This window comes from Salvelinus sp. IW2-2015, linkage group LG2 (assembly GCF_002910315.2).
Source record: "Salvelinus sp. IW2-2015 linkage group LG2, ASM291031v2, whole genome shotgun sequence".
Classification (NCBI taxonomy): domain Eukaryota; kingdom Metazoa; phylum Chordata; class Actinopteri; order Salmoniformes; family Salmonidae; genus Salvelinus; species Salvelinus sp. IW2-2015.
The window spans coordinates 13151598-13164956 of record NC_036839.1 but is presented as its reverse complement, the minus strand read 5'-3'; the positions used below and the strand labels follow the sequence as shown (position 1 = coordinate 13164956).

At 45.4% G+C, this 13359-nt stretch overlaps 1 protein-coding gene across 10 annotated transcripts in view; it reads right to left on the bottom strand.

Annotated features, from left to right (window-relative positions):
* Positions 1-226: 226 nt before the first annotated feature.
* LOC111974587 (protein TANC1) overlaps positions 227-13359 on the bottom strand; it is a 278980-nt gene continuing 265847 nt past the window's right edge. For 5 of the 10 annotated variants that reach the window (XM_070447122.1, XM_070447131.1, XM_070447127.1 and 2 more), the window contains 8 exons: positions 7705-8070; positions 7087-7262; positions 6729-6861; positions 5658-5687; positions 5455-5546; positions 4191-4337; positions 3450-3550; positions 227-3262 (listed from right to left, as the gene is read on the bottom strand). In XM_070447122.1, coding sequence (XP_070303223.1) covers positions 1534-3262; positions 3450-3550; positions 4191-4337; positions 5455-5546; positions 5658-5687; positions 6729-6861; positions 7087-7262; positions 7705-8070 — 2774 coding nt within the window. In that variant the 3' untranslated portion in view covers positions 227-1533. Of the gene's footprint in view, positions 3263-3445; positions 3551-4190; positions 4338-5454; positions 5547-5657; positions 5688-6728; positions 6862-7086; positions 7263-7704; positions 8071-13359 lie in introns of those variants that run through there. The other 5 variants (XM_024002429.1, XM_024002457.1, XM_024002466.1 and 2 more) reach the window with 3 other exon arrangements.

Genomic DNA, 13359 nt, shown 5'->3' with positions numbered 1-13359 from the left:
CTTTACATAATTTGTGCAATAGGATTTTGTTGGAATAAACTAAACTGAAGTCGACGTTTATACTGTATATGCAGTATAAACATGTGGTTCTAAAATGTATTGTGTAACTTTGCTCTGGTCCAGGATGTTTAGTGTGCATTCAAACGGGCACTACCGCCCTGGACCAGAGCTATGTTGAACTGTGCCTCGTCTGTTCCCTGCTACAATGACAGCCAGCAGGCCTGAGTGTTTTCTCAGTGGGATTTTATTTCCCTATGTTGGGAATGGCAGTAATGTTATATTACAGTATGTGATTATGGGTAACACAGCTCACAATACTGGAAACATGGCAACCATTTCAACATACATACATATTAAAATATTATCGATGGCACCACGCTCCCCCAAACCTTTTGTTTATAGATTAAAAAAAAAAAACTCTTTATTATAAATTGAAATTGTGGCATGCACTTAAACCAATATTACTTTGACAGAGCTTATTATTGAAATCGTAAAATGTCTTAGTAGCTGTGCAAAAATAACTATATAAAATATTTTTTTTTTTTTACAATGAATCAAGCTATAGACGCTGTAAATAAATTAACGTGACAGCAACGACAAGCAGATACAGAGAGGATTTAGTTAACGTTATCGGGCAATTTATAGAATGTACAAACATATAAACAAATACATCAGAACCTTGAACACAGTTGGAACCAAATTGTGCATAAAATAAACCTCAAAATACAGATAATTTGAACAAGTCAATACACTGACATTGATCTTCACTCAAAATAAGGAATAATACATATTTATATATACACAATGTGAGGATCTACAACATCCTTAGAACACAGGAATGCCCATCTTAAACATATCCTTACAGCTCTTCTAAATAGCTCTGTAATTCTGCCATCAGCACCATTGACATAATGAACACAGTTCAAATCCCATTGGATATGTCCAGAATGGCACCCTATTCCCTATATAGTGCACTACTTTTGACCAGGGTCGACCAAAAGTAGTGCACTACAGTATATGGCGAATAGGGTGCCATTTTGGATGCAAATATTGACTTATACTTAACACTGAACAATTCAGTAATACCATTATACTGTAATATATGTTGTATAAGCACTTTACTTAAAGGCCTATGTAAATGCGTAAAGTGCTGTCACTGCAATGTCTCCAGCTTTGCTGAATGAGAGGGAACATGTCATCCTGTAACAGAAGCAAACAGCTGTACGCGATAGTAGGAAAGAAATACATCTGTTACTGCTTCAATCAAAACGCTCCATGTGGCAGATATTCACAGGGGGAACAAACATAGTTTGCGTACTTCTTTCAAAGTTTTGACTTACATTGCTTAAGTTTTTACCAGCCCATAAAAAACTCTCCACTTAGAATTTTTGCAAAGGTGTGTGTGTAAAGTGTTTGTGGGTGTGTTGAGTGTGTGCAATGTGCATGTTGTCTGTATGTGCGTGCCAGCGTGTGTATCTCGTTGTTTGTGTATGCACGCACGTGTCTGTGTTGAGAGAGGGGAGATAAATATTCCTACACATTTGACTCTATGAATGATCGCTTTGGTTTCATTGAAGCTACGTGAATGGCGGGATTCTCTCGGACTAAGCTTGGCTGCTTGGGCTTACTGTCCACAAACGTGTGCGACGGCATTGCCAGAGCTGGCTTGGATTCCTTGTAACAGGTGGATGCTTGGCACAACTTCTCTGCAAATTCCTTTGAGTACATTCCATTCTGCAGGCTCCCCATAGCACCCTGAGATGGAGCTTTGAGCTGCTCGTGGTAAGTGCTCCCTATTTTGGCATAAGGTAGCTCACAGTTCACCCCTGCTGCCTGGAGGCCCATGGCAGACATGGTGTGGGACACTAATCCCTCAGAGGAGTGACTCTGCCAGCTGCGGAGGGCTCCGGTGGTGGGCTGTAGGCCTGGGTGGTTCTGGAGCCCTTGGTGTTGTTGCTGCTGCAGTTGTTGCCGCTGCAGTTGTTGCCGCTGCAGTTGTTCTCGCTGCAGTTGTTCCTGCTGCAGTAGTTCCCGCTGCATTTGCTGCTGCTGCTGAAGAAAGCGTGCCTTCTTGTCCATGATGCCCATGAAGGGCCTGGGTTTCCACTCGCTCGTGCCTCCCTGGTTCTGGCCCTGCTTTGCCTTGTCTGTGGTGGTTTTGGTGCGTACATCAGGGCCCTGCAGCTTGCCGCTGTCAGACAGGCTACTGCTGGACGCCAGGGAGCTGGTGGAGCTGGACACCCTGATGTTGCTGCCTCCCCCTTGGGAGCATGCCTGGGAGACCCCGTTACCCCCACACTCCTTCCGCCGCTCCTGGCGTGGCCCTGCAGCATTGAGGGGGTCCTGGGGAAACCCTGAGGTCAGAGCGTCCAGGGAGGACACCGAGTGAGCAGACAGACGGTCCTGGGAGGAGTAGGAGGCCTGGGCAGAGTGCAGGGATTCGCTGTCCCTTTCGCAGTGGTGGCCCATAGCCATGTTCTGGGAGGCAGGAGCCATGGACAGGCGTTGCTCCCCGTAGACGGGCTCGTCAGGAGGGGGCGGTAGCGGGCTGATGTCTATGCCCAGACCCCCTGGCTTCAGCATGCTGGACATGTGTCGGCTGGGCAGGGGGCTGGAGGGGGCGTACTGGGACTTGGCCCCCGAGGTGCGGCCTCCTGCCTGCAGGGAGCTCATGTGCTGGTTGGTTTTCACTATCTGGGCCTGCTTGGTGGGCTGGAGGACCAGGCCCTGCTGGGCCATGGGCTCTCTGGGCTCCCTGGGGGGGTAGCGGTGGTGACTCAGCCTTCCAGGGCCTGTGAGGCCGGAGGGGGGTGAGCCAGGCCTGGTGTTCTGCTGCTGCGGCGGCTGGGTGGCCAGACTGAGTGAGTCAGGCAGAGTTCTATTGAGGGAGTAGATCTTCTGAGGCCAGGGCTCACCCTTCTCTCCTCTCCTATCTGAGTGGTGAGACTGCTGAGAAGTCCCCTCCTCCTCTTCCACATCGTTCAACCTCAGAGTGTTCTGTCCATCCAGACCTCTACTGACAGCCACTCTATGCTCCGACACCTCCTCCTCCTCCTCCTCTTCCTCGTGTTCGTGGTCAGAGTCGTGGTTCGCCGGAGCCTGGTTGGACGAGGACGTTGCCCCCTGCGGGTTGCCCTGGGTGGTGCTGCGCTGCATCTGCTTACACTCCTCCTCCACACGGGCCAGCAGCCGCCGGATCTCCCGGTTGTTGGGGCACAGCTTTCCAGCTTCGTGCAGGTCAGCCATGGCTGCAGTGAACTGCCTGTGGAGGGATGGAGTGAGAGAGGGAGGGAGAGCGAGAAGGGCGGTCGTGAGAGAATGCGAGTGACTAAGTGGGTCAGTCGAGAAGCGCAGTACTTCTAAACATGCCGAACCCCATTCTCCCAATTCATACGAACAATGCCCCCCTAAAAGAGACACTTGAGGCTTCTCCTGATGAATAGCTTTACCTGCTGCTCCTCTTAGCTCGGGCGCGGGCGTAATAGGCCTCGTACGATTTGGGTTTCAGCTCCAGGGCCTTTGTTGCAAACTCCTCAGCCATGCCAAAGTCCTGTTGCGAGGGAGGGGAAGATCAATACTACTAACCAATGCAGGGAAATGCAAACGCACATTGTCCAGGGGCCCAGCTCTCTCTGTCTCACTTTGATTGTTTATGGGAACAAGCTGACATTAGCCCCAGTAATGACTACAAGCATACTATCGCTTATGGACTTCTAAACAGTTTATCATTTAGCCTCGAATGGCTCAATCAGACTCACTCAACTGGACTGCTTAATAGCTATACTTCTGTCCCAGTAGTAGACAGTATTATTTAATGCATTCAATCTGTTTCTGAGAGCATTGTTTTAAGTTTATGGTACGTTTCATCAATTCTAGGCCTGGAACACGGATTGGCTCGAAATTGCGCAGTCTACTACTCTCTAACAGCAGCCACAACAGCCATACTTCTGTCTGTGAAATCATTAGCTTGGACTGTATCTTCTGCTGAGCATTTCTTTCAAACATGTTCAAAAACACACAGCACAACAACAGTTTCATCACCTTAACTATCTTCCATTGTCCCGTGCTACTGTTATACATGACCTGATCACATATTGTGCCTTTTTAACGGAGACCACTGGAAACAAATGTTCAAGTAAATACAGCATTAGAGGAGAAAAGGGGAGGAGGATAGACGTGGGGAATCTTACGTTGGTTTTCCTGCGACAGCGGGAGAGGTTGAGGTACAGAGACACCCTCAGCTCTTTGAAGGCCTTCAGGTCATCGCCAAACCCTTCCCTGGGGAACTTCCTCAGAGCATACTGGTACCTCTGGGCTGCCTCTTTCATCTTCCCCTTCTGCAGGGAGAGAGAGAGGTAGGGAGGGATAGATGGAGGGATGGAAAGAGGGCGCGAGAGAGGAAGAGAAGGACGGTCGTCAGATACTCCCCCCAACCCAACAGCCGTGCTGCAGCAGCTCACACACTCCCTTCCGTCTCACTCATCAATCACACACAGGTTCCACCCGAGCGGATTGTCCTTATCTGCCATAAAACTCAATCTGTTAAATGTCACGGATCAATCATGGCTCAGAAGGCGAGTGTGGCACGACACACACCCATTCATCTCTGCTGCGTCGCATTGAGCTGCTCAAAATATGACAGTCATTATGTTGTTTTCTCTCAAGCAAATTAGTGGCTGAGATGTCCTTTTTATACAGTGGCTAAGATATATACAAACACTCCTTTTGACGGCCGATCAATTCAGTGACATCAAGGTATAATTACAGTACTTGCATCAGTCTTTGTTTAGATTGTAGCCCATCATAAAATATGATATTCCATTCACTCAGAACACACTTGACTGTACATACACATTATACAGTATAATGTCCTTGTTTAGAACCATAAAGTTCAGTCTTAAAGGGATACTTCAGGATTTTGGCAATGAGGCCCTTTATACTACTTCTCCAGAGTCAGAGGAACTCGTGGATACCATTTTTATGTCCCTGTGTCAAGTATGAAGTAAGTTGGAGGTAGTTCCCCGAGCCAATGCTAACTAGCGTTAGCGCAATGACTGGAAGCCTATGGGTATCTGCTAGCATACTAGTTAGCAATTGCGCTAGTTAGCAACTTCCTACAAACTGCACAGTACATGTAGATTTTTTATTTTATTCAACCTTTATTTAATCAGTTAACAAATTCTTATTTACAATGACGGTTTACCCCGGCCAAACACTAACCCAGACGACGCTGGACCAATTGTGCGCCACCCCATGGGTCTCCCAATCACGGCCGGCTGTGATACAGGCTGGAATTGAACCAGGGTCTGTAGTGACGCCTCTAGCACTGAGATGCAGTGCCGTAGACCGCTGCGCCTCTTGGGAGCCTCATTGCCAAAATATAAAGGGCCTCATTGCCAAAATCCCAAATTATAATTTGAACAGTGTAATGTTGACTTGATCTCTTTTCCATACCTTGTAAAGCAGGTTGCCCTCCTCCATAAGCTTCTGCAGGAGAATGATGAGGATATCAGGCTTGGATGTGGCCATAGCCCAGGCTGCATTCCCTGTTGGTCCACACAGACATAGAGAAAGTAGAGTTACACCCATGCCGCTCCCCGACCCACGGACTATATTCACTAGGAAATTGGTAAGGTAAAGTTACCTAAAGATTGTACCTGATCGATCATAAGGCGACGTTCTGTACCCTTAGGGTTACATTGAAGGCAGTCAAGAAGAAGAAAAAAGGATGAGAGATTGAAGGAAGGAAGGAATCATGTAAAAAGAGAATTTGAAACCGCTACAGCTATAAAATGTGATTTCTTCATTTTAGACCTTTCCCAGAGTAAAGATGGAATTCACAGTAGGGGAAACAGCGCCACTGTCCGCCATTGTTGTTTTTGTTTTGTTGCCGAAGTGGAGGCACGTCGCGCAACGCGGGGGGGAAAAAATTGCAGTATATAGAATATCGCGCGTGCAATTGATGTCTGAGGGAAGAAACCAGTGTTTGTTTTACAATAACTTCTTTGTTGTTGTATTATCACAAATGAACGTGGCTGTTTCACCATTAAGGATTCCTGCACTGATAATTCAAAGTGAGTTTGTCTGTGGATATACTGTACCTATAATTGCATTGATATGAATCCTAATGGAAAAAATGTGTGATTTGCTGGTCGTAACAGTCATTGAGATCATAGACACTGATAGCTTTGTGTGCTAGGAACAGGCTACATTGCTACCAGAGCAAGGAGAGTGGGTTGAAGATATTGGCCATTAGCTAATTCAGGGAGGGGTGCAACTGGCTGGCCTGCACTGCAGATGTAAAATGAGGCAGATAAGCTCCAGGCCAAGATAGCTCAGTGAATGTCATTTAGGTGATAAGTACCATTCTCAAATTAGAGAAAAGAAAGAGAGAGCAAGAGAGACACAGAAAGAGAGAGGGACACTACACACACTAGGTGAATGCTGGTAGAAATTGGTTCAGTGTCATTGCCTTGAATTTAGCAGTGAGCATCAATGAAACCAGGAGTTTGTCACCTGATTCCATGGATTAGCCTCATCTTATTTAGTAGGAGTACAGACACTCAGCTGGAAGCACAAGTCACTCTCATTACTAACATCTTAAAGCAACCAAAAGACCGTCCTGTGGTTGGAATAGACGAAAGTGGACACATTAACCGAATGAACATTATTTGCAGACAGACAGACACGGACCATTTGTATCATAGTTAGAGTTCTTCTTTTCTTACCCAGTTTAGCCCCCTTCTTCAGCAGGGTCACCACTACCGATGTGTTCCGACACCCGATCGCCCGGTCCAACGGCCTCATGCCACTGTAGTCCACATGCTCTATCACCGCTCCTCTCTCCACCAGGTAATGGACCTACACACCAGGAACAACACAGTCAAACACACACTCTCTTCCTTAGTCAGAACACACACTCTTAATTCTCCCATAGATCTTTGGTAATTCTCAGCAGTGTGTGTCCCATAAGGAGACACAGAGGACTTGTGTTGGGCCTAACTAAGGGGCAGGCCTAGTGAGACAGATTTAGATCGAGCTCAATGACTGTCTCTGTCTGTCTATCCACCTCTCTCTACTACTCACGATCGACGCGTCGCCGTAGAAGGCGGCCAGGTCCAGTGGAGTCCGTCCATTCTTGTCCGTGTGGTCTATGACCGCACCCTTCTCCACCAGAAACTGCACAACGTTCTTATGTCCTTTCAAACACGCCCAGCTCAGGGGCGTTAACCCTTCCTTGTCCATCGACGTCAACAACGCACCTGGGAGACCGAACATTCAACATCATATTTCTCAAAACCACAGCATATAACCTTCACTCAACAAAACATTTGATATAAAACTAAGTGTGATATGTGGTTATTGAAATTTGAATGCTCTAAATTTGAATTTCATTTGACTTTAGAAAAAGAGCAGATGGTTTGCATCCCAAATGGCACCCTATTTCCTTTATAGTGCATTACTTTTGAGAGTTATGAGCCCTGGTAAAAAGAAGGGTGCCATTTGGGACAGCCCACAGGAGGTTGGTGGCAGCTTAATTGGGGAGAATGGACTCCTGGTAATGGCTGGAGTAGAATACGTCATGGTTTCCATGTGTTTGATGCCATTCCATTTACTCTGTTCCCGCCATTATTATGAGCTGTCCTCACCTCCGCAGCTTCCACGGACACAGACGTTATCTAGCGTAGCGTCGTGATAACTCACCCTTTGACAGCAGAAAGTCGGCCGTGCTCAGGTGGCCCTCGCACGCCGCCACCATGAGTAGTGTCCGTCCCTGTTTGTCACTGATGTTCACGTCAGCACCATGCTGCAGCAGCAGCTCTGCAATCTGACACACACACAGACTTACAGTAAACTCTACTTCCTCAGGGTAAATCGTCATGGTTACTTTGATGTGTAATTGTAGTTTGAGGCAAGCAGTGTGTGTGTTCCTCACCTGCCAGTGTCCCTGTCTGACAGCACAGAAGAGAGGTGAGACCCCCCTGCGGTTGATTTGCTGCACCATGGCCCCCTGCTCCAGCAGGAAGCCACACACGTCCATCTTCCCCCTGCCCGCCGACACTGTCAGAGCTGAGGAGAGGAGAGGAGATAGGTAAGGACTGGGGTCAGCAAGGGTGAGACCACACACACACACGGCAGGCTATGGTCTGGCTTGTGTGAGACAAAGCTTGCTCCCATTCAAGTTGAAAATATACAGCATTTAGTTGTACATTCACTGAGTGGCAACAATTGGACCCAACCACAATATGTATTATTTCCTTCTTGAGAAAAGGGACAAAACAAGTGTCTGAATATGTCAATGGATAATAAGCTGCAATAAAGCTTAGTAAACAATACTCTCTGATTGATGTGGAACCTTATCTCTTGGAATCGTGTGCTGGGCCTGGTTAGTCATTCCATGATAAAAATAAACATTGACACAGGAACTGTGGTCAGGAAGTTTGGACACACACACACACACACACACACACACACACACACACACACACACACACACACAACACAACACACAATGTTTGAATAGCCTATTACTGGTTAAGGCACTCATGTTGTTACATTATGTACTGTATATAGGCCTACCATCGATTCAAATAATGGGGAAAATAGGCTAATGCTTTTATGCAAGTCCTGTTTACAATCAGACAACTATGTTATACTGTAGGTACGTATTCAACTATTTAACTTGTTGCCTTAAGCTGTCTGATAGTAGTGTGCCAACGAAAACGGGGAAAAAAATAAATGAGATACCATTAATATGCTGACAGGTTAATTAATAAATCTTTGCCATTTCTGTTTTCATTCAAATTACTGTACTGTATGTACGTATTCTATTTTAAAGACAGATGCATGCAAGTATGCTCCAACGAATCTAAACGTATAAGATACAGTGACAAACCACACATTTATGATACAATAGTCAATAGGCTCACCTCCTGCTTTGCATTCAGTTGAGCCAAGCCAAAACACACTAATCCTAGCAGTAGTTCGAGGCCCACATTCAGTGGATGCTACACTTTACTGTGGGCTGTGGTAGATTCAGGCAATCTTGGATGAATGTCGGTATCCAAACAATAAATCCACAGAGACCACAGAGTGAGGGAGAGAGCGAATAGTGGCACTTTCTGATTCACCTCAGGAAGATTCAAGACCCAGAGCCCCTGTCTCTGTCTGAGTGACATCATCCATCTGGATGTGAGTGTGAGCGGAGGGTTGTTCCATTATGAGTCTGTCTCAGCCGACCACACCCTCCATCTGATCCACTAGCATATCTCTTCAGAGCAGACAGACACCTCCAGACTACTACACAGTACACATCTCTATGGGGCAGCATCAGCCAAAACAGATTCGAGATCAGCTGGCTTCATGAGTAAGAACTCAAAAGCCCAGAGAATGAAATATTTGATTGTTCTAATGATTGACTCTTTCAGGGATGCATTCGATTTTTGATCTGTGATTTTAGACACGATTCTGATGTACACTTATCTGGAGTGGAATGTTAAGGAATGACTAACAGTGGTCTCTGTCTGCATACTACTTTCAAACCCTATAGGAGACCCCAGTGGCATTCCTCGCTGATCTTCTAAGTACAATTCAATGCATTTTATGTCTCTCTCTGATCTCACAAACATTACTTTTTACTGCGCCCATTCCCTCCCTCCCTCGCTCTTTCCTTCCCTTCTTCTTTCAGAGCCAGGTATGTTCTGTAATAAGCCACTCAACCTTGTATTTCCTCCTAATCTGCCTCTCCGGCCCACCAACACTGCTGTCCTTAGGGGAGGGGGGACTGTAAATCACAGTCTGATACACAAACCAAACCTGGAAATAATAGAACACTATGACAAATCTGGGAAACCAGGCCTGGTATTCATAGCTGACTTTGAAAAGGCTTTTGATAAAGTACGACTCAAATGTAATAATAAATGCCTGGAATATTTCAATTTTGGAGAATCTCTTATATAATGGGTTAAAGTTATGTAAAGTAACCCTAGGTGTAAAATAGTAAATAGTGGCTACTTCTTAGAAAGTATTAAACTGTCAAGAGGAGTAAACAAGGTTGTTCACTATCGGCATGTCTACTTATTATGGCCATCGAAATGTTAGCTATTAAAATCAGATGCAACAATAATATCAAGGGCCTAGAAATCCAGGGCTTAAAAACAAAGGTGTCATTGTACGCTGATGATTCATGTTTTCTTTTAAATCCACAACTTGGATCCCTCCACAGCCTCATAGAGGGTCTAGATACTTTTTCTAACCTCTCTGGATTACAACCAAATGAAGATAAGTATACGTGTTGGATCACTTAAAAATGTTTGGGGGATTACCGTGTAGTTTACCAATACAATGGTCTGACGGTGAAGTGGACATACTCTATATTTATTTGGGTATTTGGTCCGGCAGGTAGCCTAGTGGTTAGAGCGTTGGGCCAGCAAATAGAAAGTTAGCAAAAATAGATAAGATCTTGCTACCATGGAAAGGGGGGAAAAAATCACCCTGATTAACTCTTTAGTCATATGCCCGTTTACCTATTTGCTTATGGCCTTGCCTACACCTAGCAACTTGTTTTTTAAATTAGATGTAAAAAAATATTCAATTTTATTTGGAATGGCACGCCAGACAAAATTAAACATGCCTATTTATATAATAAATATGAATTCAGAGGCAGAAATGATTCAATATTAAAAACCTCTCAATAATCCAAACTGGTTCTGTAGCAGATTAGTAAGAATGTCTCACCCCATGTTCAGGAATGGTCTTTTCCCCTTTATTCAGATTGCAACCTCTCATTTCGGTAATTTGAAAATATCGCTATTTTTCAAACAAGCCATAGAAAGTTGGTTGTAATTTCAGTTTAATCCACCAGAAAAGACGGAATAAAGATTACAACAAATAGTATTGATATAAATTATATAATTGATATAAATTATATCATAAATAGGACTGGTGGAATTATGTCACACATGCATCGAACTAAAATATCTGCTCTACCCAAAATTACAACCAACTAATTGCAGCATACATATATATATATATATATATATATACACTGCTCAAAAAAATTAAGGGAACACTAAAATAACACATCCTAGATCTGAATGAATGAAATATTCTTATTAAATACTTTTTTTCTTTACATAGTGGAATGTGCTGACAACAAAATCACACAAAAATTATCAATGGAAATCAAATTTATCAACCCATGGAGGTCTGGATTTGGAGTCACACTCAAAATTAAAGTGGAAAACCACACTACAGGCTGATCCAACTTTGATGTAATGTCCTTAAAACAAGTCAAAATGAGGCTCAGTAGTGTGTGTGGCCTCCACGTGCCTGTATGACCTCCCTACAACGCCTGGGCATGCTCCTGATGAGGTGGCGGATGGTCTCCTGAGGCATCTCCTCCCAGACCTGGACTAAAGCATCCGCCAACTCCTGGACAGTCTGTGGTGCAACGTGGCGTTGGTGGATGGAGCGAGACATGATGTCCCAGATGTGCTCAATTGGATTTAGGTCTGGGGAACGGGCGGGCCAGTCCATAGCATCAATGCCTTCCTCTTGCAGGAACTGCTGACACACTCCAGCCACATGAGGTCTAGCATTGTCTTGCATTAGGAGGAACCCAGGGCCAACCGCACCAGCATATGGTCTCACAAGGGGTCTGAGGATCTCATCTCGGTACCTAATGGCAGTCAGGCTACCTCTGGTGAGCACATGGAGGGCTGTGCGGCCCCCCAAAGAAATGCCACCCCACACCATGACTGACCCACCACCAAACCGGTCACGCTGGAGGATGTTGCAGGCAGCAGAACGTTCTCCACGACGTCTCCAGACTCTGTCACGTCTGTCACATGTGCTCAGTGTGAACCTGCTTTCATCTGTGAAGAGCACAGGGCGCCAGTGGCGAATTTGCCAATCTTGGTGTTCTCTGGCAAATGCCAAACGTCCTGCACGGTGTTGGGCTGTAAGCACAACCCCCACCTGTGGACGTCGGGCCCTCATACCACCCTCATGGAGTCTGTTTCTGACCATTTGAGCAGACACATGCTGGAGGTCATTTTGCAGGGCTCTGGCAGTGCTCCTCCTTGCACAAAGGCGGAGGTAGCGGTCCTGCTGCTGGGTTGTTGCCCTCCTACGGCCTCCTCCACGTCTCCTGATGTACTGGCCTGTCTCCTGGTAGCGCCTCCATGCTCTGGACACTACGCTGACAGACACAGCAAACCTTCTTGCCACAGCTCGCATTGATGTGCCATCCTGGATGAGCTGCACTACCTGAGCCACTTGTGTGGGCTGTAGACTCCGTCTCATGCTACCACTAGAGTGAGAGCACCGCCAGCATTCAAAAGTGACCAAAACATCAGCCAGGAAGCATAGGAACTGAGAAGTGGTCTGTGGTCACCACCTGCAGAACCACTCCTTTATTGGGGGTGTCTTGCTAATTGCCTATAATTTCCACCTGTTGTCTATTCCATTTGCACAACAGCATGTGAAATTGATTGTCAATCAGTGTTGCTTCCTAAGTGGACAGTTTGATTTCACAGAAGTGTGATTGACTTGGAGTTACATTGTGTTGTTTAAGTGTTCCCTTTATTTTTTTGAGCAGTGTATATATCCCTACATAGTGCATTACTTTTGAAAATAACTATATAGGTAATAGGGTGCCATTTGGGACACACACAGTCCAGAATACCAGAGAGGCCATGACTTTACAGTGTCCTGTGTCAAGGTGCACAGTTTGTAGACATGCACTAGTAGCTAATCATTTATGAAACAGCTGATTCTGAAGGTTTAGATGGAGACCATTGCAAGGCTAACTGGAGAAGCAGGGTGCCAGCTGTAGCATGACATCTGTATCAGTCGGTCAAGGACACCACAGCGACATACAATATCCATCACATGAAGACCTACATCCTGACTGTGACTGTGGCAGCATGGAGTTGCAGTCTATTACTATGTAGGTCTAGATCATTACAAGTTCACTCCACCAGCAGAGAAACTACAGTATGACATGTCAGCCTGGCATACGTCCTCCCAGCTGTAAATAATGAAACACAACCAAACACTTATAACACAAACAACTAAACACCACATATATTAAACACAGCCTGTGAACGGGGAAGATTCTTGGCATAATTACAGTGGATAATATACGGTACTACACTCGATGTCTCTACTGTATATTTCATGACAATGAGAAGTTGATCTCATTGTTTTACTAAGTAATGTTGAAAATGTCAGGGCTGCCGCTTGACTTGGTCGCTGCATTATTCATTTTTGATATATGTGAAATATAATGTAAACAAACCTTCTCTTTTACGGATGGAAAACAAGCCCTATTTGCCATTTTCTACAGAAACCATA